Source organism: Rhinopithecus bieti, unplaced genomic scaffold, assembly GCF_001698545.2.
Source record: "Rhinopithecus bieti isolate Rb0 unplaced genomic scaffold, ASM169854v2 scaffold_3874, whole genome shotgun sequence".
In the NCBI taxonomy this organism is placed as follows: Eukaryota; Metazoa; Chordata; class Mammalia; order Primates; family Cercopithecidae; genus Rhinopithecus; species Rhinopithecus bieti.
In genome coordinates, this window is record NW_016804362.1 from 421,074 (window position 1) to 447,416 (window position 26,343).

The 26,343-nt window shown below is 38.3% G+C and overlaps 1 protein-coding gene across 2 annotated transcripts in view; it reads right to left on the reverse strand.

Annotated features, from left to right (window-relative positions):
- PTPRR (protein tyrosine phosphatase receptor type R) overlaps nucleotides 1-26,343 on the reverse strand; it is a 297,932-nt gene that overhangs the window by 149,254 nt on the left and 122,335 nt on the right. The window contains exon 1 of one of the 2 annotated variants that reach the window (XM_017867505.1): nucleotides 9,535-9,649. The exons of the other annotated variant lie outside the window; for it this stretch is intronic. Coding sequence (XP_017722994.1) covers nucleotides 9,535-9,555 — 21 coding nt within the window. The 5' untranslated portion in view covers nucleotides 9,556-9,649. Of the gene's footprint in view, nucleotides 1-9,534; nucleotides 9,650-26,343 lie in introns of those variants that run through there. 2 annotated transcript variants of the gene reach the window in all.

The following is a 26,343-nucleotide window of genomic DNA, read 5'->3' on the forward strand; positions in this document are numbered from 1 at the left end:
TTTTTTTTTTTTTTTTTTTTTTTTTTTTTTTTTTTTTTTTTTTTTTTACTACAGTCATTTATCTTCTGAATTCTGACAATTTATTCTTTGTGATTGTTGCAGACAAGATATGGACTGTCTTGATTGTATCCGACGGGAGATGACACAAAACTTGTGTTTATAGTTTCTTGGTCTTTTGCATTCATTTTTGTTTTTGTTTGCTTTTTAGACGGAGTTTTCACTCTTGTTGCCTAGGCTGAAGTGCAGTGGCGTGATCTCGGCTCACTGCAACCTCCACCTCCCAGGTTCAAGTGATTCTTCTGCCTCAGCCTCCTGAGTAGCTAGGATTACAGGCATGTGCCACCACACCCAGTTAATTTTTTTTTTTTTTTTTTTTTTTGGTATTTTTAGTAGAGACAGGGTTTCACTACATTGGCCAGGCTGGTCTCGAACTCCTGACCTCAGGTGATCCGCCCACCTTGGCCTCCCAAAGTGCTGAGTGTACAGGTGTGAGCCACCATGCCCGACCCTCCATTCATTTTTAAGTCTTTTTTTTTTCTTTCAGGAGTTCAGCTTCTGTTTCTCTCTTAAAATCCTGCAATAACTTTCTATCCTGTTTAGAGTTAAATTCCATCATGTGGGCTCACAAGGCCCTGCTTTATCTGACTCCTAGTGGCTGTGAGCTTCATCTCATAGACCTTTTTCAAGCCACTCGGTCCTTTTTCCAGTTCCTATGCTCATTTTCCCCTTATGGGCTTGGCGTGCACCTGCCTGCTGCCTGGGGAAGTGTTCACCATTACTGGGTGGGGGCTCCTTCTGGTTGTTCAGCTCTGTCTTAACATCACTTCCTCAGAGAGGCCTTCCCAGCCTGACCACTCTCTATTAGATCACCCTGCTTTCTTTTCCTCATAGCATTTAATACTAGCTGACAGTTTCTTGTTTACTTTATTGTATAATCTTACTTTACAAAAATCTGGGCTCCATTCGTGCGGGGCCTTGTTAGTCTAGTTCTCTGCTGTCTCCTCAAGACCCGAAACAGTGCCTGGCACATAGTAGGTATTTAATAAATCCTTGTGAGATGAAGGGACACATGAATCATGATAACCAACACTGTAGTTATCAAGTGAAAGAATCTGAGTTATATGATAGGCTTGGAAGGGGTAACAAACCCAGTCCTCATGCTTGAGGAAGGTATGTTCAATTTAGTTTGCCTGTAATACTGAATCATTAAAAAACACAAATTTAGCACAATTTGTATTTGATTTAGAATTAACATGTCTCTGACACTTTGACTACGATAACATTTAAGAGGGAGCAAAGTCAAAAGTTAGTCTCATCAACTTTTTGAAACTCACTTTTTTTTCTTTTCTTTTCTTTTTTTTTTTTTGAGACGGAGTCTCGCTCTGTCACCCAGGCTGGAGTGCAGTGGTGCAATCTTGGCTCATTGCAAACTCCGCCTCCTGGGTTCAAGTGATTTTCCTGCCTCAGCCTCCCAAGTAGCTGGGACTGCAGGCGCCCACCATTACACCCAGCTAATTTTTGTATTTTTAGTTGAGACAGGGTTTCACCATGTTGGCCAGGATGGTCTTGATGTCTTGACCTCATGATCCACCTGCCTTGGCCTCCCACAGTGCTGGGATTACAGGCGTGAGCCACCGTGCCCAGCTGAAACTCACTTTTAGTAGGCAATATCAATATATATTTTATGCTATATTGATTGTACATTAAATTCAAATGTATCCAGTGTTAGTGCCCATTTCTTGCTAATTTGAGTTTTAAAATTTACCTAATTATATAAGTTAATGCATATGATAGAACATTTAGAAAACATAACGAATTAGAAAAGAGAAATAAGTATTATTTATTTTGGGATAATCATGTATCCCGTCACCCTGGGATAAGGTTGTGGTATTTTTAGTGTTAGTTTTTTTTTTTTTTTTCTGATACATAGGTTATATCATATAATGTATATATGTATATATGCATATACCCACATATATCATACAAATATTTATCCATTTTCATGTGATGCTATAGCTACTACATTTCTATGACTTTCCACTTTCCATTATATTGGGAGGAAACACTTTATCACCCAGTCCTGATGTTTTATTCTGTGTGGTAGCAGTTTTAATATAATAATGTTCCTGGATTCTTCCTCTTGTCAGTCTCCCTAGGAGAGGGAAAGTGACTTGTGTAATTGGTGCATTTGGAATAAGATAGTGGGGCATGTGTAGTTCTGTGCTTTCCTTTAGGGTTCTGCCTGCCTGTAAAGACCGTATAATCTGGTCTGTTCTTTGCAAATGGTAAAGTAAGCCCCAAAGCCATTGTCCCCGTAAGGGAGTGCTGCGGTTTACCATTGCTGCCCGTGACTGGTGAAAAAATTTGCTTGAAGGAGATGCAGTCATAAAAGAATATCACTTTCATACTTTGAAGTCACAAATTCAGCAGCTCTGTCAGCAATAGAATTGACATTTTGATCTCCGTAAGCCCAATTCCTCTGTCTTTTTCAGGCAGGAGAGAGAGCTGTTATGTCTTGGTCCACTAAAATACCAATACATAGCACCAAAAAGTCAGACAAAAAAAATGGGCTTTACAACTTTACAACTTTTCTTGCTAGGTGGCCTTATTTCAGCACAGATATCTATGCTTGTAGACAGGTCAGAGAAACATCATGGTAAATGGTGTTATGGAAGTCAGGAGTAGAGAGTTTCCAAAAGAGGTTTCTCAACAGAGCCAGATACTGCTGGAGGTTAAGGAAAATGTGAAAAGAAAAAGGCTGTCTGATGTGTTAATGAGTAGGTAATAGGAAGCCTTTAAGTCCTGATTCTCAAAATGTGATTCAAGGTGCATGGGGAGGCCATGTGATCCTCACTGCAACTCACATGAAAAGTGCAAGTTCCTTGTGCAGCCATATAGGTGCATTCTACACAACTGCAGACTTTTTTATGCCAAAGGGTTATTGAGTGAGTTGTTAAGGGTTGGTACAATTTGGTCTTAGTAAACTAAAGTTAGTATGTTGTTAGTATATTGACCCTTTTAAGAGGTGAAGGAGTGAGGTATAATGAAGAAATAGGCAGGACACCCAGACCAATTTTGGTCAGAACAAAAGGGTAAAGATAGGATGGGAAACAGAGAGAATACATTTTTTCCCCATAGTTTTAAATAACTATGACCTTTATACTGCAGCAATAGTGTCTTAGATGACTTACTCTTCCTTCTTAAGCTCCTTATATTACTGATGAGCTACCCCTTTTAACACCTGAAATAACAATACTAACAGTATTGGTAAGAATAATACATTGAGACATTTCATAAACAGTTGCAATACCAACTTCATGAGTTTTTCATATCTTTGCTCAGTTGTTATGATCAATTTATAAGCTAATTAAAACAATTCACAAAAGAGCTAAATGGGTATTGATAGAGAGTGAGAAAAGATACCTAAATTTCTTGTTTATAAAGGGTAAGACCTTGTGGACAAGCACAATATTCAGGAGCTTCTTGAATTTTGTGCTCACACATTTAAAAGTGCTTGCCTGTTTTCTAAACTGCTAGGGAGCCTGAGCACAGCTTAACAAAATAAATGTGTTTGTGTGTTCAGATGTCGCAGGTAGGTGAGCAAATACCAATCAAAAACTGCCACAGTATCAAATAATAGTTAACATAGGGGTGAGTAAGGCAGACTTGGGTTCAAACCTGGGTTGAGTGGCCTTGGTCAAATTTCTTCTCAGTAGAAGTAAATGAGGCTCACTTTCTTCACCTGACACATGCATCCCTTTCATAGTCTTTAATGTGGACCCTACATGAGCTATTGATAGGGGATCTTCGGGGTGTCGATTTTCTGGCCAGAAACCTCTGTGGCTGGTGGCACCTTTGCCCAAGTTCTTGTTCTGCATTCAGGAAGAATGAGGTATGCAGACAAATGAAGGGTGAACAAGACAAAGATGAGCTTTATTAAGTGTTAGAACAGCTCAAAGCAGACCCACAGTTGATAGCTTTTCTCTGTAGGCTGGTCATCTGTGGAGTGTTCAGCTCTCAGCAGAGAGGAGGCCCTGGAGAGGGTAGCTCCTCTCTGCTACTGGTCGTCCAGACATCTACTGCTGTCAACAGAGAGGAGGCCCTGGAAAGGATTGTTCCTCTCTGCAGCTGGTAGTCCCATCTCTCCAGGTCTCTGAAACTCTCAGTAGAGAGGGTAGCTCCTCTCTGTAGCTGATTGTTCTGTCCTCTCCCACTTTCAGCAGAGAGGATAGCTCCTGTCTGTAGCTGGTTGTCCCCTCTCCCTCTTCATCTCTCCACCCTCTGCCTGCTCTGGCTGAGGCCTTTATGGGTCTCAGAGGGTGGGGAAGTGCATGCTAATTGGTTCATAGGCAGCCATGGGTGGGCCCAAGAAAAAGCACCACGAGCTCCTGCTCTGGGTCTGCAGGACTGGCAGCCCCAGCCCCCAGGCTTTACTGGGGACCTGCCATTTTCTGCCCAGGAGGCTGCCTCCCATAGCCATCCATGGTGCCCAGGCTGCTGGCACCAAGAGACACCTGCAGGTCAGCACCCAGCTGCCCTCAGTCCCCCTTTAGGTTCCCCTCTTTTTGGCACCCAAAGTCTGGAGGGTGTAAGGCTGCGGGGGGCTGACACGTCAGCACTGCCCTGAGCCTGTGCACACAGCTTGGGCTGTGACAGAGCCTGGGTTCAGCCCCAACCCTGCTCCCAGATGAGAGCAGGTGTCCAGAGTAGGGAGAAGTCAGGCAGCAGAAACAGACACTCCAGCCTGCAAGGGTAAGAATGCAGGGATGCCTGGGTCTGCAACCCCGGTTTGGGTGGCTGCAGCTGGGGGCAGAGGAAGCAGGTTCCTGCTTGCCCAGTGGAGCAGGAGGCCTGGATCTGCAGCCCTGACTTGGGCAGCTGCAGTCTTACCCAGGAGGGCGGGGCTTCTGCCTACTCCCGACTCCCGAGAGCACAGGGGTGCCCAGGTTGCAGCAGTGGCCTGGACACCTGCAGTTGCACCTGGGGAGCTCCCACTTGCCAACTTGGAAGGGGCAGGGCTCTCGCTTATGCCGGCTCCGCAGGCTCCATGGAGCAGTGTACCTGGCCACGCCCCCTGGCAACCTGAGGCGGGGGCTCCAGGTCCTTGCTGGGCCTGCGCTAGTACCAGGGCTGGATGGATGCTGCCGAGAGCTCTACCTGTCTCTTGGAGCTCCGCCTGTGGCCCGGGAGCTCAGGGGCTAGCCAGAGCTCCCCCTTGCCCCGAGCACAACCCAGCCCCGCCCCATTGGGCGGTCCCCAGGGCAGCGGGCTGCTGTTGGGGGGGGTCTGTCTGCCTCCTCCCGATACCCTCCCTGCAGCGGCCGGCGTGATGGCAGCCGCAGCACCAGATGGCCACCACTGACGTCACTATTAGCTATAAAACAGCTAGAAGTGGCAGATAAAAGGTAACAGTAAACTAGGCTTGAAGATATGTGTTTACTACACATCAATGTTGGCAATGATTAGCTTAGTGACTTCTTTGAATATTCAGTACAAGGGGAAGTGGAGGAACAACTTTGTTGATGAAATGAAGATCTTGAGCATAGTAACAAAAATAGTAATAATATCAACATTAAAAAGTGGCCTGATTGGATTTGCAGTGTTTACAGTTACTGATTATTACACTTGTCAAGGAGCTTTCACCAAAAGTCAATCAGAAACTCTAGGCCCCAGGAAAAAGCAATGGTCAAAACAATTTGGTTTTTCTGAAATGCTATCATTTGTTTCTGGAGAGAATATATATATTCGAGGTTGAAGGTCAAAACGGCACATTTTAAGAACAGTTATTTGAGTTCAGTATCTCTGCTTCCATTCACTCTCCATCCTGCCCCTTCACATTACAGCTTCTGTGAACATGCAACTCAAATCCTAAATCGTGTAGAAGACTCTTTAAAGACATTGAATTAAATTCATATTCATCTTTCTTTTCATTTTTACCACTACAAATATTAATATTGAAACAAAGCCAAATTTAATGATTTAGAATAGAATCCTGTATCCTACTCATTTGAAATGCTTTTTATAACCTAGTTTTCCTTCATTTCATTAATCTCTGTCATCTATTTTAATATTACCTCTTAATTAGTGTCCCCTTTCACATCCCCTAATCACATTCTTGTGATAAAACTTTTCTTTCACCTGCAAAGACCTAAAATTTAGAAATTAAATGAAGAACTTTTGTACATTGTTCTGGAAATTTTAAATTCTATACAATTTTGAGTAAGCCCCCATCCTTATAAGCTGTTTTTAAAAATTATGAAATGGTGAAGGTCTCCACTCTTCCAAGTACAAATTCACTGGAGGAGATAAAGCTTCCATAAAATATAAAATAATACTCTGTATACTTTTTATGATAGTATCATTTCTATGCTTTCTGACTTCATGTCCATTTATGCTTGTAAAAATATTTTTATAAAAGTTACAGACAGGTCTATGGATGAAATAGAAGAAAACAGATTTAATGCAAAGTTCTTTAGAGACAGGAGAAAAATCACGATTTAACCACAAATAGATATTATCCTGGGTACAGTAAACAAACATAATAGCGAGTTACTTGCTTTTAACAGAGTATTCAATTCTCATTATTATATGTTTGAGTCAACAGAACTTTCCACCTTCCACTCCCCTGATTATGTTTTCAATCTTTTATTGGGATGTTATTTTTCCCAGTTATTCTTGTTCCTTGTTCTCTTTCAGCCTCCCCTCAGTTATTACTCCCCTCCCCTTCCTTCAGTATTTCTCATGCTGATGGCAGAACCCAGGAGCCAAAGCTTGAATTGAAAATGACTGGAATCAGGGTCAGGCAGAAACCCTGTGTGGACAAAAGCTCAACACTCAGGCAAATGTCTGAAAAACGAGGTCAGACAAATTCAGGTTTCTACATCCAGCACCATCAAAATAACAAAACTCTAATCATCACAGCCCTGACTTCATTCATGGAGCTTTTCTGAAAAGACAGAGAAGACTTTTCACTACACTGTTCAGTAAGAATTGAGACCAAGATGACTTCGAAGTGACATTTAGGGATGCTTAGAAGTAGATATATATGGGCAAAATAATAATCCTTCAGCCCCCAAGAACTTTGCATTCTAGTCATAAACTGATACTGTCCTGAGTCATTGAATATATAAATACTACTTTTTTTTTAAATTAAGAAATTAACAATTCTTACAGGTCATTGGAGCTTTATTTCAGATGTGGGTGAAATAAGGAGATGGCTACCTTTTATGTGCTTATATTCAATCAACAGGAATAGATTCTTTTGGGACTTTCAGCTGATCACATGCAAAAGCTTAAGCTCTGAAGGGGCACAGAGACCACACAAGCTCTGAAACATCAGTCTGATTACAAGGGTAGTTTGAAGTCTAATGCTCCGTGGAAGGGTATTATACATTTACTTTTATTTTTATTCCCTCCATGAAGTAGTTTATGTTTCACTTCAATGGCTGTAATAGGATTCTGTGTTTTCACCCTTCCGGTGAACTACACAATTCTCCAAGAAACACAGTAAAATGAAATGAGGTTTATTGGCATGTGCTTTTAAGATACAGATAAAAACTCTGATTTAATGTCCTTCAACTTTTATTCCTAGTAATCTTGATTTTTTCTGTCACAGGGGGAATTAATAATTTTCTGCACAGTTAAAATGAATAAAGGCAGAGTGTGGAATAAGTTTTAGCTAGTGTTTTTGTGGTCCTTTCAACTGAAGAAGGATATGGCAAAATAACAACAAGCATATAATTTTCCACAATGTATTATTTTAGTGATTAGCACCTTGAGAACCATCTCATTTCTAGAAAAGAAAGATTCTGAGTGATGTTGTCTGCAGCATAACTTTGAAGCACAACATGACTCTGCCTATTTCATCCTGTTATTACTTCTCAATTACCACAGTAAGATTCTTTTTTTTTTCTTTTAGGAAGATTGGGGTCATGGTATTTATTAGGATTGCACTATGTCTGATCTAATTATTAAATTGTTAGAAGTGCATACATTGATCAGAAAAACAAGGGAGACTATTTATAGCTTATTCCTTTTTGGGACAGCTAAATATAGAAATGGCTAATTTGATACAACAGAATCCAGCATCAATTATCAACTGAGTAATTCGCAATAGCAATTTTAAAAATTAACTTGAAGACTATGAATGCTGTAAGGCAAGATATTTTGGTGTACAAGGCTAAGAAGCCACATCTTCTTTAAAGCTTGATTTAAGTGATAGATTTAAACAGGTTAGTCCTCCTCCTATTAAAAACTATCTATGCAACAAACATTAAAAGAAAATCACTAAAAACTTTCCTTTCCCTTTAGTCTGAAATCTTGCTGCTAAGCCCTAAATCCTGCTTGGAAATTCTTGCCAAGCCATAATCTGGCATTATTACCTGCTCATGTCTCACACCAGAGATGTACTTAAAAAAATAAAATCAAATCTGGCAGCCCTTTATTTTGTGGGAAACAGAGCTTGACTTCTTGAATCAAATAATTTATTTGGGCCATCTTGATGACTGTTTTCTGCAATATTGAATCAGACAGAAAGTTAATCCAATTTTGTTATTAAGATGGATGTAAACACCAGATGCATTATTTTTTGACATTGTGATTCATCATCAAGGACCACAGATAAAATTAAAATTATCTATAACTTTGTACCAACAGCAGAATCATTATATTGTTTTTAAATATTCAAACTAAATTCTTATTTTTAATCTTTGTTGTCCGGAACTTTCTACAATGCCTAGAACACAGTGGAAACTAAATACATACTTTTGAAATAAACAAGTGAAATAAACATTGTGCGAGGTTTTTCATCTGAGGATAGCACTTTCTATACAGATTAACTAATAAATTTATACATCATTTTTAATAAAAGCCATATTTAAGTCAGTGTTAGAGTAAGGTTCTTGGTTTACTGATGAAAAACAACAAAGCTGAGTTCCCCAGCTGGGAATTTAGCTGATGATGTCTCATAGCACTGACTTTCACTCACTGGACCCCACATGCGATTATAACAGAAGCTACTGACTAGTGTTTTAGTGAAGTCTGCACACAAACACAGGGTACCCGGGATGTCAATATTATAAAAATGTATAGATTTAGTGAATTAACCCACTGTAACTCTCTCTCAATTTTCGTTTCTAGTCGTAGTCATCTTTTCCCTGATGTCAGTGTGGGAACCACACTAAACAAAACAAAGAAAATATCTGCTCCACTCAAGGTCCTTTACGAACTTTTGAGTTCTGTTCAAGTGAACATATTTGTAATTCTGCTCTCCTTAGGATGATTATGAATTTCACAAGAAACTCCTTATGATTGTGGCAGGATCTTTATTAAGATATTTTGAATGGTTGCATAGCATTTTCTTTTAATTTCAGACTTTTAGGCTAAAGGTATTTCCCTAGATATCACAGAGGTTCTATGCTGACTCATTTATCTACATTTACATGAACAGATATAGACATAAATCTTAATATTTACCCTTCTAAGCTCTCAACATTACACCAAGGACCCTCTGCCTGTCATGAGAGATTATCTTACCTGTTTGGAAACTGACTGCATGTTGTGATGAAGTTGGCTTCCATTTGTACTGTTCTTTGTGTTATTTCCTCACCATAGCAAGCAGGACTAATCGTAAAGCTTTCTAAGCTTGTGTGCTGAGATGAAGCTTCATTTAGTCACCTGGAGGTAACCGCCTGGTACTATTTCTAGAGACACTGCGGATCCTAGGTCTACTGTAGCAGCCTGTGCTTGCCCAAGAGATATCCCAGGTGCTTGCTGTTTCAACAGTTTACTAGAATCGAAATTCATGGGGATTTTTTTTCCATGGGAATTAGCAAAACTGTAAGATGAGAACTTTATGGGCTGTGGACAAGGTGTGTTGCATGAGGAATGTTTTTATCTTCCTGACTTAAAAAATATTAAATGCTCATAAGCTATTTTCATGATAAGCACAAATTTCTTTTCAAGGTTCCACTATTTCCACCAAAATTTTCTTACTTGGTGCTAGGGGCTTTACAGATATCTTATTTTAGCAGTCAGCATGACTTAGAAACAAGGATTATTATTAATTTTTATATTGATGGGCAAATTAAAGGGACTCAATCAGAGGCAAAGTAACGAATCTGGGATTCAAATACTGGTTGGTCTGATTCTAAAACTGATGATTTTTTTTTCTCACCATACCATATGCATACCATCACAATGGAACCCAGAGGGATTTCAGATAACTGTTGTAATTATTATTATTAGAGAAATATTTGGTCTAAAAAATAGATGGCAAGAAAAAATTAAGACATTATCGCTGTCTTTTAGAAGCTAATAGTCTGATAGAAAAAGGGTAGTTGAAACAGTAGGAATTCCATGAATTATGGACTCAAGTTATATGGCATAACTCTAGCAAGGTTGCAATAAAACTTAATCATTTATACATTACTGGGCACATGGAATTGATTTTAAGGCAATAGCACAGTGTTAAGAGTCTTAAAAATGTTCATCATCTTTAATCCAGTAATTCCCCATCTGCAAATTTATCTTAAGAAAATGATCTCAATGAATAAAAGATAAGCAGGCACAAATATTTTCTTTGCGACATAATAGTAAAAAATCAGAAGCAACTTAAATGAACATCAACAGTAAAAGGATAATGTTACATCAACAGTAAAAGGATAATGTGACATCAACAGGATATAATTGTCTAATTCTTCCTCTCATTCCTGCATCATTAGTTCACCCTTTCTACTAGATCTTTCTAATTTATATTCAAATGTGTTATAATATTTCTCACATTAAAACAAAAGCCGAACAAATCCAAATATCCTGTTATCTGGCTACCGTTTCTTTTTGTTAATCTCAGTTTAAACAACAGGTCTCAAAAGAATTGCCCATATTTATTGTTTCTAATTCCTCTTTCCACCTCCCATTCTCCCTGTATCAGCTCCTGTTAAACTAAACCAGGATTGCTACATCCAATGTTCAATCCTTAATCTTCCTCCTGTTGACTTTCCTCCTTTACACAAATGATTCCTTCCTCTGCCCTGATACCGTTTCCTGCCTAGGCTTCCAGGGTGCCACATTTTCTTAGTTTTTCTTCTCATTGGCCATTCCTTTTCAAGTTTCCTTTGCTTATTTGCCCTCATCTTCCTCACCTCTATACAATGGACAGCCCAATGCTCAATTCTTATTCTCTTCTTTTCCTCTATAGTCTCAAATTAAGCAGGATCTCTCCCTTAGAACTCAAGACTCATGCATACAGTTGCATCCTTGACATACCTCCTTAGATAACTAACTGGATCTTGTCCACACTGAACTCCTGATTCCTACTGTACTCACCTCTACCCTGCATCTGTTCCTCTGTCAATTCTCTTCCTTTCCATAACTAACAACTTCAATTTTTCCTGCGCTCAGGTTAAAAAACCAGCCATCCCAGGAGGCAGAGGTTGCAGTGAGCCGAGATCACACCACTGCACTCCAGCCTAGGCGACAGAGGGAGACTCCATCTCAAAACAAAAAACAAAAAACAAAACAAAACAAACCAGCCATCATTCTTGTCTCCCTTCTTTCTCTCACCCTCCAGAGTTGGTAAAACCAGTTAGCATTAACTATGAACAATATTCAGAACAAGACCATTTCTACCACCTCCACATCTATCATGGGCCAAAGCCACTGCCAAAGCAGGTCTCCCTGCTTCCACTCTGCCTTTTATAGTTTATTTTCTGCAAAAACCTGGAGTAATTTTTGAAACCATAAATTAGATCATGCCAGTACTTTTTTTAAAAAAACCCTCTGAAGGCTTCTAACTCATTCAGAATAAAATTAGAATCTGACATGGTCCTATTTGATCTCTCTAATAGCACCCCCCCATCTTCCACCACTCTTCCTCGTCCTCCACTTCATTTATTCTAGTCTCCTTGCTGCTTTTCAAACACACCAAGCCCCAACAGCCTCAGAGCCTTTTTAAACTGTCTCACTGTTAGAAATCCTCTCCCTGAGATATCTGCAGGGCTCACTCCCTCCCTTCATTCAGGTCTCTACTGAAACATTACCTTTTCAGAGATGCCTCTGCTAATCAGACTTTTTTAGAATACCACCTTTCCTGTCACCGTCTGCCTCCTTACCTTGCTTTATTTTTTTTTCCTTAGCACTTCTCATCATTGATGTGTTATATTCTGTTCCTATTAGAAGGTATGCTTCAAAAGAGCAAGGATTTTGGCTGTTTGGCTTACTGACGATCCACAGAGCCTAGATAATGCTTGGCTTATGGCAGAAGCTCAATAAATATCTTTTGGATGAATGAATAAAGGTCTATAATATTAGATAAAATAAACATAATGCAAATATATGTATATGGTAATTACAACTATATAAATCTGTTAGTCTATAAGATGTAATGGTTTTGTTAAGATCCAAAAAATGCAAAATAGTTGTGGGTGATGGAATTTGAATAAAATATTTTGTTGAGCCAATTTCAGATATTTCTAAAATACAAAATTACCATGTCTATCTGGAAAATGATGGCAGTTGACTGTTACAGAGAATGCAGTGGTTATTTTTGAGAAATGACTTGCTTCAACCACATATCTCAGAGGCAAAAAACCACAGTGATTTCAGAGTTAATACCACTCTCCACATGTGGACATCATTTCCCATTAAGTACAGCACACCAGTTAAGTGCTATGATTCAAAGTCAGACTGTCTGGGTCTGAAGTATAACTCTTCAACTCAGCTGGATAAACCTGGGCTAGTTACTTAACCTCTCACAAGGTCAGTTTCTTCATCTGAAAGAGAAGATAATGGTCTATTGTGTCAGAGGTTGTTAAGGGGATTGATTGAGAAAGCTTCTAAGATGTGTAGGGTGTTGCCTGGAACCTAATATGCACTCAATAAATGTTACCATTAAATAGTTTTGTTATTATTAAGTTGGGCAGAGATTTTCACAGACAAAATTCAAAATGGTTAAATAACGACTAATAAGTGGCAGAATTAGGCTTTCTTGCCCCATATTTAATTTTTCAACTATGTCATGTGGCTATTCTTCAGGAGACAAGTAAAGATTGGACCCATTCTGCTTAGTATGGTTGTCTCTTGGTGAACTTTTTTGTCATATCTCATATCTATGTCATAATTTACTAATAGTGGCATCTCATAAGTGATGTAAATTTCAAACTTATATCTTGCAATTAGCTCATTTAAAAAATATGGACAATAGGATGTAATTATTTTAAAGACCGTTTAAAACCTTTAAGTTTCAAATAATTAAAAAATTCTCATATAGGGGATAGATATTAAGAAAAACACTAAATTTTGTACACATGCTGACTTCTGTTATATGAGAGGTCTTCAAAATCTTCATGGAAAATGCATATTGTGAAAAAAAGATGCATCAATTAAAATTTTTTTTCCACAAAATAAACTCAAATGAACTTGTTGTAACATGTCTGAACAGGATCTAGTTTGAGGCACTAAGAAGAATGAGATATCAGTTTGAAAATAGCCCCTGTCAGAGCAACATTAATTCTTCCAAAATTGAAGAATTTTAGCAGAATTCTTTCCATTTAAGGAAAGACAAAAACCAAATTTATGGTGAAGTTTGGATAGAAGAATAGTGAAATCATTAATGCTCTACTAAAAGTTTATTGGGACAATGTACCAAAGATATCAGCAGTTTACCAATGGATAACTCGTTTTAAGAAGGGATGAGACAATGTTGAATGTAAAGCCTCCAGTGCAGATCATATCAATTTGCAAGGAAAATGTTTATCTTGTTTGTGCCCTAATTGAAGAGGGACAATGCTTAACAGCAGAAACAATAGCCAGTACTATTGATCTATCAATTGGTTCAGGTTACACAATTCTGACTGAAAAATTAAAGTTGAGCGAAGTTTCAACATGATGGGTGTCAGAATCATGCCCAGATCAGAGCAGAGTTTTCAATGGAAATTCTAAGTAAGTGGGATCAAAATCCTGAAGCATTTATTTGAAAAATTGTAACAGGAGATTAAAAATGGCTTTATCATGTTTAATCTTGTACAATCTTGGAGACAAAGCATAATCAAAGCATGGCTACCAAGAGGTGGAAGTGGTCCAGTCAAAGCAAAAGTAGAATCAGTCAAGAGTGAAGGTCGTGGCAACAGTCTTTTGGGATGCTCAAGACATTTTGTTTGTTGACTTTCCGGAGGGCCAGAGAACAATGACATCTACCTATTATGAGAGTGTTGTAAGAAAGTTAGCCAAAGCATTACTAGGAAAACACCTGGGAAAGCTTCACCAGAGTGTCGTTCTTCACCACAACAATGTTCCTGCTCATTCTTCTCATCAAACAAGGGTGATTTTGTGAGAGGTTTGATGGGAAATCATTAGGCATCCAACTTACAGTCCTGATTTGGCTTTTTCTCACTTATTTTGGTTTCCTAATCTTAAAATATATTTAAAGGGCACCAATTTTTCTTCAGTTAATAATGTAAAAAATATTGTATTGACATAGTTAAATTCCCAGGACCCTCCGTTCCTTAGGGATAGACTAAATGGTTGGTATCATTGTCTACAAAATTGTCTTGAACTTAAAATGGAGCTTTTGTTGAGAAATAAGATTTATATTTCTTATTTTTATCTTTTAATTCCATTTTCCATGAACTTTTTGAAGTTTCCTCATATACCACAAGCTAACCACATTTCTTTACTAATGAACTATTTAACAGTGTTTGAAGAAATGGGGGAGAAGATAGTAGCTAGTTAAGCCAGATGCTTTGTCTCTAGAATCTCCCCATAGACAACAGATGAAAATTCTGGAATCATACTTGAAATTTTAAAAATGTACATATAATCACATTATAAAAATATTTTGTAAAAGATGTTTGTTGCTTAACTCAGTTGCCAAAAATACAGACCTAATATGAGAATGGCCATTGCTAGAAATAATGGTGTGTCCACCTGGGGATTTAGGAAAATCTGGCATAACCAGAAGAACTATGAGCTAGAAATAATTATGTGTCTATTTACATGAATGACTAAAGAACTTCTCAGAATGAAATTTGTCCTAAGTGACATGAGGGCTAGGTCTCAAAAGAGGAATTGAAGGACAATAAACTGGAGTGAAATGGAGGGGAAGAAAGAGGAACGTAGATCAAAACTTGTGTCAGAACTCTGGGGAAATGAAGTGTGAAATAAAAACAAAACTAAACGAAGCCTCTACGACGTTTTTGGCAAATATATAACTAAAGAACACACACAAGTGGAGGAAAAGACACAAGAGAAGACCCCCTTTCCTTTGGTGGTATTTAGTGCAGAGCTTCAAGCCCAGAGGGCCTCCGACAGCTAATCAATACACATGGGTCCTCAATGATTAGATACAGGACCCTGAATCCCAGCAGCAAGTAGAGAACAGTGTCCTTGGTGTAGATATCAATGACATCGGGATCAATCCTGAAAATCCTGACATAGCCACAGGCATATACTACCTCTGCCAACAGCTATGGCACTGCCAACAGCTATGGCAATTTCCTATGCACAGGAGACCCCACAGAAGGTGACAGATCCCATAGAAGGTGACCTGGAGAGTAAGGGCAGAAAACTTTACTTCTGCATACGTCATGCAAAACCAAAAGAACCAATCTTATGAGAGAAAGTGGATGTCTTCTAGAGATTCAGAGTGGGACAATTGAGAAGGGCTAGAGATCTAGTGATAGTTGATGTGTCGGGGTGTGGTAAGGGAGAGGGTAGGGAGATTACAAATCTCTGTTATAATGCAAGTCTTATTGTCATGCTAGTATGGCTAGGACAGTATGTTTGTTTTTTTAAAAAAAACCTTTTGGGATGCCACATACTGTAACATATTCTCCTTGTCATTTTTCACCTGGCTTACTATTTATCAAAATTCAGGTCTCAGTTCAAATGACCCTTTCTCAGGGGCTCTTTTGTTACACACCCAACTTACATTAAATTACATCTCCTATTTCCTAAGGTGACATTCTTTCTAAATATAACTAAAACATTCCTTGAAGACTCCAGCAAATTCAAGTAAATAGAATGTTGGAATAGCTTCAAAACAGAATAATAAGAAAGGTGATCAACATTTGATGATTTTCCAGAAAGCCACAAATGAAACTTTCACAGTAACCCTAAAATAAGATAAATCCTCATCCACTGAATGTGTGAGAATAAATTCACTGTTTGTTATTAACTCATAAGAATTCTTCTGAGTGTATTATTTTTGACTTTTTATTACCATGAAAAAATATAGCTGCATCATTTATTATTCATACAGTCCATTAGTGTGTATAAATATCATTTCTATTTGTATTGCAAACTAGAGAAATATATGAGTACCTCAAAATTTATTATTCTCTTTATCCCAAAGGCAGCGACAAAGTTTTAAGATTTATTGTCATTGGTAGAATTATTCTTGATACAAAAGTAAACAAAATCTTAAATATGTTTGGTTATCAAATGCATCTTATTTGATATGCATACTTTATGGTACTTGATTTTGGAGTACTGCTCACTGCCATGTATTTTGAGGAAGGGAATTGCTAAATAACAAATTGTCAAAAACATTTTATTGGGTCCTATATGTTCAAAATGTATTTAGCAGATTTCTTTCTTTTTTTTTTTTTTTAGACAGAGTCTTGCTCTATCACACAGGCTGGAGTGCAGTGGTGCAATCTCGGCTCACTGCAACCTCCCTCTCCAGGGTTCAAGTGATTCTCCTGCCTCAGCCTGCCGAGTAGCTGGGACTACAGGTGCTTGCCACCATGCCCGGCTAATTTTTGTATTTTTAGTAGAGATGGGGTTTCACTATGTTGGGCAGGCTGGTCTCGAACTCCTGATCTCAGGTGATCCACCTGCCTTGGCCTCCCAAAGTGCTGGGATTATAGGCATGAGCTGTCATGCCTGATTGTATTTAGCAGATTTTTAATAACAGATAATCTGTCTTCCATTTCATTTGACTACCCTGACATAGGCACAATAAAAGTGAGTAAAATAAGTTTCTGTGTCCCTCATTAGAATATACACTTTTTTTTAACATTATATTTTCCCTAGCCTTGTAAATAAACATTGACTCTATGACTGTGAATTAAATCTTACCAAGTGCCAAGTAGCACCTTTAAGACAAAATAGATATGTGATTTATAAATATGTGTTTTGGTTTAACATAATCAGTGATTTTATCAGCGGTAAAGATAATCATGGAAGCTAAGGAAAATTACATGCTTCTCAACAAATGCATTAGATTCCTGCCCTGTGTCTAAAAATGAATTACCAAGGTAGAAAACACATCTATTCCTTTGAGAATTTACATTTTTAGGGGATCACAATAGACATAAATAAACCATGAAAAGGAAATTAATGAAATGCCACATTGGCTGTATCTGTACATTAAAAAAAAAATCCAGTGTGATTTAAAAAAATTTTTTAACTAAGACCAGGCACAGTGGCTCACATCTGTAATCCCAGCACTTTGGGAGGCCAAAGCAGGTGGATCATCAGGTCAGGAGTTCGAGACCAGCCTGACCAACATGATGAAACCCCGTCTCTACTAAAAATACAAAACATTAGCTGGGCATGGTGCCACTGTACTCCAGCCAGGGGCACAGAGCAAGACTCTGTCTTAAAAAAAAAAAAATTAACTAGATTGTCTAAACACATTATAAAATAAGCAATAACTCATGGAGCATGGATAAGTCATATCCTTCTCTTTGCTCTTGACTATGCTTTGCTCTTTCAAGCTCTCTCTTTGGATGTACTCTTGTTTTGTTTCCCTGGCTTGGAATGAATGTTTACTTGGTTCACTCAACAAATATTTATTGAGTTTCTGATATATGCCAAGGAATGTTGGGCATACAGTAGTTATGAAAGCCTCATCTCTGTCCTCACAGTACCGTGAAAGCTCTTTTCTGCTCTTATCAAAGGCAAAATCCCTCCACTTATGCTCCCATCCCCTGCTGTGTTCTCAAGAATTTTTTTTCCTTTTCATTTTCTACATCATCAGTTTCTCCTTCACTACTGGGTTATTCCTACAAGCGTATAAATATATGTAAGTTACCTGGAAAATTAAACCTTTATAGATTCCACGTCTCTCTCTACCCATTGTCCCATTTCTTTGTTTCCACATAAAATATTTTCAAGCAAATCATCTACGGTTTCTGCCTCGTTGTCATCTCTGTTATACTCTTCAATCACTCTAATCTGACATTATCTCAACAACAGAAAGAAACCAATCATGTCAATTGTCTCACCAATGACCTCCATACTGCCACGTCCAATAGACACTGTGTGTCCTTATCTAGTTCTCAGGATCATTTTGGCACCATTGAGTACTCTTGTCTTCTTGAAACTTTCTTCTCTTAGCTCTGTGGCATCATATATTCCTGGGTTTTCTCCAATGCCAGTGGTGTTCTTTCTCATCTCCTTCACTGGCTCCTCTTCCTCTACTCAACTTCTTAATGCTGACGAGGCTTAGGGTTCCTGCCTGGACACTTTCTATTTTCTACTCTTTCTATTTTGTATACTCTTTCCCTAGGAAATTTTATTCAGTCCCATGTTTTACACATTCTATGTGCTGATATTTTCCGAATGTCTCTGTCTTCAGCCAAGGTCTTTCCTCTGAGTTCCACAGACTCTTACATTTAACCTTGTATCTCAATTGGGATGTCTAAAAGGAATCTCAAATTCAAGATGCCCAAAATTGAGAGTCTGATTATTTTTAAACCTGTTATTCTAACATTCCCATTTTAGTAAATGGAACTACTAATCATTCAATTATACAAGTAAAAACCTGGGAAGTACCTGTGAATCATGTTCTTCCCTCACCGCACCCACTCCATCCTCAGATCTGTTAGTTCTACTTCCAAATATACAAGAAAATCTTCCCATTTTTATCTGTCTCCACTGTCAGCACCAAATTCAGCTACTGTCACCTATGTCTTGGGATACTATTATAGCATCCCTGCTTCCATTCTTGTCCCTTTCCAATCCATTCTTCGTATAACGTCAAGAGAAATATTTTTAAAATATATACTAGATCAAATCTATTTTACCTATTTCGTGCAGAAACTCTTTAAGGTGTCTTTTCCTACTGCTTTTACAACAGGCTCCACAGCTCACCCTGGTTTACAGAGCCCTGCGTATCTATGCCTCCTGCTCACTTCAGTGGCCCTGTCTTTCTTTCCAGGGCTCCAGCCACACTGCCCTCGTTTATGTTTTGCAAACCCTTCCTTCTGTTCATAATGTTGATCTGCCAAATCTTGAAATGCTGCTTACTCTGATTCATCAGGTCTTGGCTTAAATGTCCATCTTCATGGAGGCCACTCTAATCATTTTATCTAAAGAAGCATCCCACCCCCACCCTCATCACATTCTCCATCTCAGTATCTGGTATGTATCTTACATAGACCTTATTACAGTCTCTAATAACCCCATTTGTGTGGGCTTATTTGTTGTCTTAATGTTAGCTCTTTGAGGAGTGAGCCCCTTTGCCTTGTTTAACCCAGTGCCTATCCTAGTTCCTGGTACATAACTAGGTGCTCAATAGATTTTTGTTGCATAAATAAATGCAGGCAAACAGAAAATAATAAAAAGTGGAAGGAAATAGTAAATAACAAAAAGTAGTCTAAGGATCTTGGTAGAAGAAGTGTAAGGGGCTGCATAAGCAATCTTTTAAGGGCACCAAACCCCTCAGTCAGAGAAAGCGAAGTCTAAGATCCACTTACCTCCCTGACCATAAGTGTACACATTAATTTTTATCCTCAAATAACAGTCCAGAGTACCTATAGCTTAAAGTACACCATTTAGCCATGTAGGATACATCTATGTCTATATGTGTTGGATATGCATGTCATATACACATACCACATGTATGTTATATGTACCTATATTAAATAACACACTCTTAAATCTGGACATACCTCAATGTATTATTTTATAATTACTTAAATATATTGTTCTTGATTTCTCAGTTGTTAAAATTTTCAATTGAGGTCCCAGCATCACATGCTTATTTCCTCTAAAATAAAGCTTCATTTTTATATATTGAGCTTTGGCAAGATGACATTTCAAAGAAATTAAGAGCCATGAGAGAAATTAATCTGTACTTCTAACAAGCAGTGTTCAGATGTAATATTTATATTTCTTTGTCATTAAAGATGTTACAGAACTGATTTTTTTACCCTATGGGTATATATTTTCACATAGATATCAAATTTATCAAATTTCCATTAAGTAACAAAAAGTCAACTCTTTCTTGGAAATAAACATCAGAAAACATCTTTGGTGATGAGAAAAAGAAGAGCACTCTAAATGTTTGATGTGCAAATCATTTCAAAGAAGAGATGAGTTTTTATAAAATAAGTCCAGTCCAAGCCCTGTTTTTTAAATTTACAGCACCCACAATAATCCATGCCACAAACACTTTGTCACATAGCAGGGCAGGTCATGGGGCAGAACCTCAGAGAGAGCAGCAGCAGGTAGGCTTCTCAGCCAGCCCTTTTAATTAGTAGCTCATCATAAATATTAATCACATTGTAACAGGTGATTCAGAAGAAACCAATAGCCACAAACATATGGTTAAAATACATGACAGCATAGACAGTTCTGGTTTCTTTGATGTTCAGTCTACCTATTTACCTGGAGGTGCAGCCAGCATCTGGGAATATAACAACCAATGTTTGAAGGCGCTTGAGACTGTAATGAATGTGGGCACATACATTAGTTTGGCTATTTCGCTAAAACAAAATACCAAAAGCTAACAAAGAATAGGCATACTAAAACACCTGGGGTGCATGATCAAGCCGCTTCCTGTCTCTTGAAACTTGTTTAAACCCTTTCCCCCTTACCCACTGCATTTTAGACATACTGTTCTCTTTTTTTTGTGCTGAGGTTATAGAGCTTGATGTGGAAGTCCATGAGTACTTACAAAATGAGATATGGTATCAAAGAGAGTCAGGAACCTGCTGACACACTAGGCCAGTGATTAGGGCAAAAAAGGATGGGGCTAAGAGGAGCAATAAGCAGAAACTTGAATATATAAAGTTTCATATCAAGAATAATAAAAAGAAGGCCGGGCGCGGTGGCTCAAGCCTGTAATCCCAGCACTTTGGGAGGCCGAGGCGGGCGGATCACGAGGTCAGAAGATCGAGACCATCCTGGCTAACATGGTGAAACCCCGTCTCTACTAAAAAATATAAAAAACTAGCCGGGCGAGGTGGCGGGCGCCTGTAGTCCCAGCTACTCGGGAGGCTGAGGCAGGAGAATGGCGTAAACCCGGGAGGCAGAGCTTGCAGTGAGCTGAGATCCGGCCACTGCACTCCAGCCTGGGCGACAGAGCGAGACTCCGTCTCAAAAAAAAAAAAAAAAAAAAAGAAAGAATAATAAAAAGAGCTAACACTTAGGTAGCACTTGCTATGTCCCAGTCACTGCAAATACTTAAACTTAACACATTGACCCAATTAATCTTTACAGCAAATTCATAAAGTAGGTATTATTTTCATTTACTAATGAGGTAACTGAGGCTCAAAAGTATTAATGAGGCCAGGCATGGTGGCTCATGCCTATAATCCCAGCACTGTGGAAGGCTGAGGCGGGTGCATCACCTGAGGTTAGGAGTTCAAGTCCAGCCTGGCCAACATGGTGAAAACCCGTCTCTACTAAAAATACAAAAATTAGCCGGGTGTGCTAGCACATGCCGGTAATCCCAGCTATTCAGGAGGCTGAGGCAGGAGAATCGCTTGAACCAGGGAGGCAGAGGTTGCAGTGAGCCGAGATTGTACTATTGCACTCCAGCCTGGGAGACAAGAGTGAAACTCCATCTCAAAAAAGAAAAAAAAAAAAAGTATTAATGACTTTTCCTAAGGCCACATGTCTATTAAGTGATGCACCTTCTCCCCCCAAGCCCCACCACACATGGTGTTCATTCACATGAAGAAGATAATATTTAAATTAGTTTTAATAACAATTTTTTAAAAAAAGAACCAATATAGCATAGTAGAAGGAGAGTTAAGTAAAATAGAGTAAAAACATCTATAATAAAATATAAAGATTTAGGTTATGACTCTGAATCTTCCTCTAATTGTACAAACTAGGCAGTTCCTTTATATATCTGGTGTTCAGCATTCTTAGTTGGAAACAGATGGAGTTGGGCTCCACCTTCTTAAAGTCCATTGTGATGGTTAATTTCACGTATTAACTTGGCTGGGCTATGGGGTACCAGTTATGGGGTACCCAGATATTTGGTTAAACATTATTCTGGGTATGTCTCTGAGGGTGTTTCTTGATGACGTTAACATTTGAATTGGAAAACTGAGTAAATCAGATTGCCTCCCCATTGTGGGTGGGCCTCTTCCAATCTGTTGAAAGCCTGAATAGAACAAAAGATTCACCCTCCCCCAAGTAAGAAATAATTTACTTTCTCTGCCTGTCTTTGAATTGGGACACCGGTTTTCTCCTGCTCTTGTACACGGATTCAGATTTGAACTTACACCATTGCCTTTCTTGGTTCTCATGTCTTTGGATTACAACTGAAACTTGTATCATCAGCTCTCCTGATTTTCAGGCTTTTGGACTTGGACTGGAACGATACTATTGGTTCTCCTGGATCCCCAGTTTGCTGACTGCAGATCTTGGGACTTCTCAACCTCCATAACCGCATGAGCCACTCCTTACAATCTATCTATCTATCTATCTATCTATCTATCTATCTATCTATCTATCTACCTACCTACCTACCTACCTCTGTCTCCCTCCCTCCCTATCTTCCATTGCTTTTGTTTCTTCGGAAAATCCAGACTAATATATCCATCTAATATTACTGACAATCCAGAATAAACAGCTTTTCCTAAGATATTATGATTGAACTCTTCTTTCTCCCACATCCTCCTTATAGAAAGTTTTGGCTTTCATTCCATAGATATGAGGGTAAAAACAGATGGTGCAGGGGTGTCGCAGAGTAGATTGTGGCCACCAAATTGAGAGTTTATTGGAAACCTGTAAGAATCAGTTTGTCTTTAGCTCACATTGCTGATCAGAATGATTGTACAGTATAAATAATTGTCACCCTCTACTTTAGCTCCCTTGCCTGACAGCAAAGAAAAAAATGTTAGATCATATGGTGCTCTCATTGAAATAAAATAAATAATACTAAGATAATTATTGAATTATTTATAAAACACAAACAGCACCAGCTTAAAACAGCTGTCTTAGAAAACATAATTTGTTAAATTAATACAACTTCATAAAGAGTAATATTTCCACAGATGTCTTTTCATGAATGATGAAATACTGTCTCATTTACTCTATCAGGCAATGATGAGCAAATTATATTGGGAAGACTTACGTAGAAGAAGTCATGTTTTGTCAGATTTTAATCAATATATGGTTATGTGAATTAGGTATAACATACAACCATTAAAATGGCTTTAAATATTAATGGCAATGACAGGGCAGTGATTTTGTCATTTACCTCCAAATATACTGTTGTACTTTTTGCAAACATCTGTTAGATAATAATTAAGAAACAAGTCATGTTAAAGTGCTGGGATTTTTAGAGATTATATTGTCTTATCTCTCTAAATTTACAAATGCATTTAACGAAATTTAGAGTAAGTTAGTTTCCCATCTGGGGTCATGAAGCTATTGGAAGACCTGGTTTTAGAACCCAGGTTTTCAGATATCTATGCCAGGGATTCTTTCTCTTTGTTTCCAACATTGTAATTGGTTGGAATACATCTATATCTTGAGATGTAGCTTTTCAATATATGATTCTGTGAGACTATAAATAATTACTTTCAGTATTGAATAAAATTTCTTCCAATACGGTGCTTTGGAAATTGTTGATTTAAGAAAAGTTAGGCCTGAAATATCAATGTGAATTTAACTTTTGGTCTACATATGTCAAAGTTACCTACTTTAACTCACGAGAGTGAGTTTTTGGGCAAAATATTATCATGTAGATTTGGTTTCTATTAGATGCTCCATAGAATAGAAGCCAATTTGATAAGGCTACCTGTTAATTTTATCTTCAAAACCCAAATTTAGAAAGAATATTTACCATATCTTAGAAAAGTAAATTTTTGATTTGGGGTATGTGAAGATTTTGTCACTAAAGAAGTTGCCATCAGCTCATGAGCCAAATTGCTGGATTGTGCCCCTAATCTCTGAAGCACTCCTGGGGGCACAATACAGTAATTCCAAATTTCAAATTTTTACAGAATTTCATTTCTTTAAAACCTTCTCCTGGCCAGTAGAGTCCAGGGACCAGTTCTGAGTATAGGCAGTTAGCACCTGCAGATAACAGAAATAAAATTGCAGGGCAATCACCAAAAGAAGCACTCTTTGGGTTTGTCAATACCAAGTCCAGATGTCCGGAGTTGAATAGTAAATCTAAGTGGAAACACCAAGAAGAAGCAGTATGCAAATTCAAGTAGATAAGAGGCCAAAAAGTACTTCACAAACGTGTAACAACTTAAAGCTTGTGGTAAAAAGATCAGTTGGAAGATCTCACTGGACCACTGGATAGGTGCTCTGGTGGCTTCCCATACAGTTCCCATAGGTTCTACTATGAGAATTCTAGGATCATGCCAGGACAATAATGTCCACGGAGAAACAGAAGGAAGTCATGCAGAAGTAAAATAAGGAAAATATAATGTCTCAGGAAAGAGATTCTCTACTATTCTTTACTACCTATCAGAAGGCAGGTCAGTTTCGTCTTTCTAAGCATGATTAGGCCATTTGTATCTATCTGATGAGGAAACAGAATTGATCATTCTCAAAAATTATTTGCAATTGATCTTCTTTACTGCCACAAAGGTGTGCATGCATGTGTGCTTGTGTATATGCCTGCATGGGTGTGTGTAACATGCATGTGCAGGTGTATGTGTATTTATGTATTAAGGTGGATGGCGGGTCTAGGATAAGAGGCATATAGGATGAAAAATTTAAGGAGATACCCACTCTTAGGGGAGTGAAAGCATTTGGCATTTTGGGGGTTTAGAAATGGAATTCAAATAAGATAGTCTATTTGTGTAACCCTGAGAGTGAGTGTCTTCTTAAATTTTGTGCCCTCAATGCCTCTCTTGTTTCACCTGTTCCTGGCTCTCTCTCTCTCTCTCTCTCTCTCTCTCTCTCTCTCTGTGTGTGTGTGTGTGTGTGTGTTAAGGTTAACTTTAACTTTGGGTGTTTATTTCTTGTATCCTTGTTATAGTTAGGTTGGTTGGCTGGTTATTTTCTTTACCATTAAGGACCTCTGGGCCGGGTGTGGTGGCTCACTCCTGTGATCCCAGCACTTTGGGAGGCCAATATGAGCAGACTGCTTGAGCTCAGGAGTTTGAGATCAACCTGGGCAACATGGCAAAACCCTATCTCTTCCAAAAAGTATACAAAAATTAGGCAGCCATGGTGGTATACACCTGTAGTCCCAGCTACTTGGGAGGCCGAGGTGGGAGGATCACTTGAGCCTGGGAGGTTGATGCTGCAGCTGCAGTGAGCCATGATCACACCACTGCATTCCAGCCTGGGAGACACACAAAAAAAGAAAACTCCTGATGCCAGCTAATTAAATAAGAAGTAAACTCACCTACATCTTCATAGAAATACTATACCAATGTCCATATGGCTCAATGCAATTTAAGAAAGTTTGCTCAGGGCCACACAAGAAGTTAATGACAGAAATGGGATTCGAATCAGTCTGTTTCCTGGTTCCTGGCTTCCATCACACTCCCCACTGACTTCACACGCAAAGACAGACTGTTGACAGCCTTGATGAACATGCGAACATGCTGTAAACCACGGGTCACTGCACTGGTGTTTCTGGAAACTCAAGTTTCAAGATGATCATTGCTACAAAAAGAAAGCTTTTAGTTTCCAGATTGTTCATTGTGAAAATTTGAAAAAATAGCATAAAGAAATAAAGATCATGTCCATATATTCACTAAAAGAGAGCAATTAATATTTTATCTCTCCCCATGCTTATTTTGTCACATATGAACAAGACAGTATATATCCTTTATAACATTAATTTTTCTTTCACAGAAATAGCCTTTTACTTTCTATGATGTTATTCTTTTGTTGTCACTTAATATTTGATGGCATTTTCTAAACCAAAAGTATAGGTTTATCTTAGCATTGTATAAACATTTTAAAACATATTTAATTAGTTCTTATTGATGGATATTTATGCTGTTTCTATTTTATCCTGTAACATTCTTTTGTACTTCTTGTAAAACTTTCTTAGAATTTATAGAATTAGTCAAAATCTATAATTTTTGAGGGCGTTTATGTATATATGTATATGTATATATATAATTTTATTATTTATTATTATTTTTGGGAGAAGATCTCACTCTGTAGCCCAGGCTGGAGTAC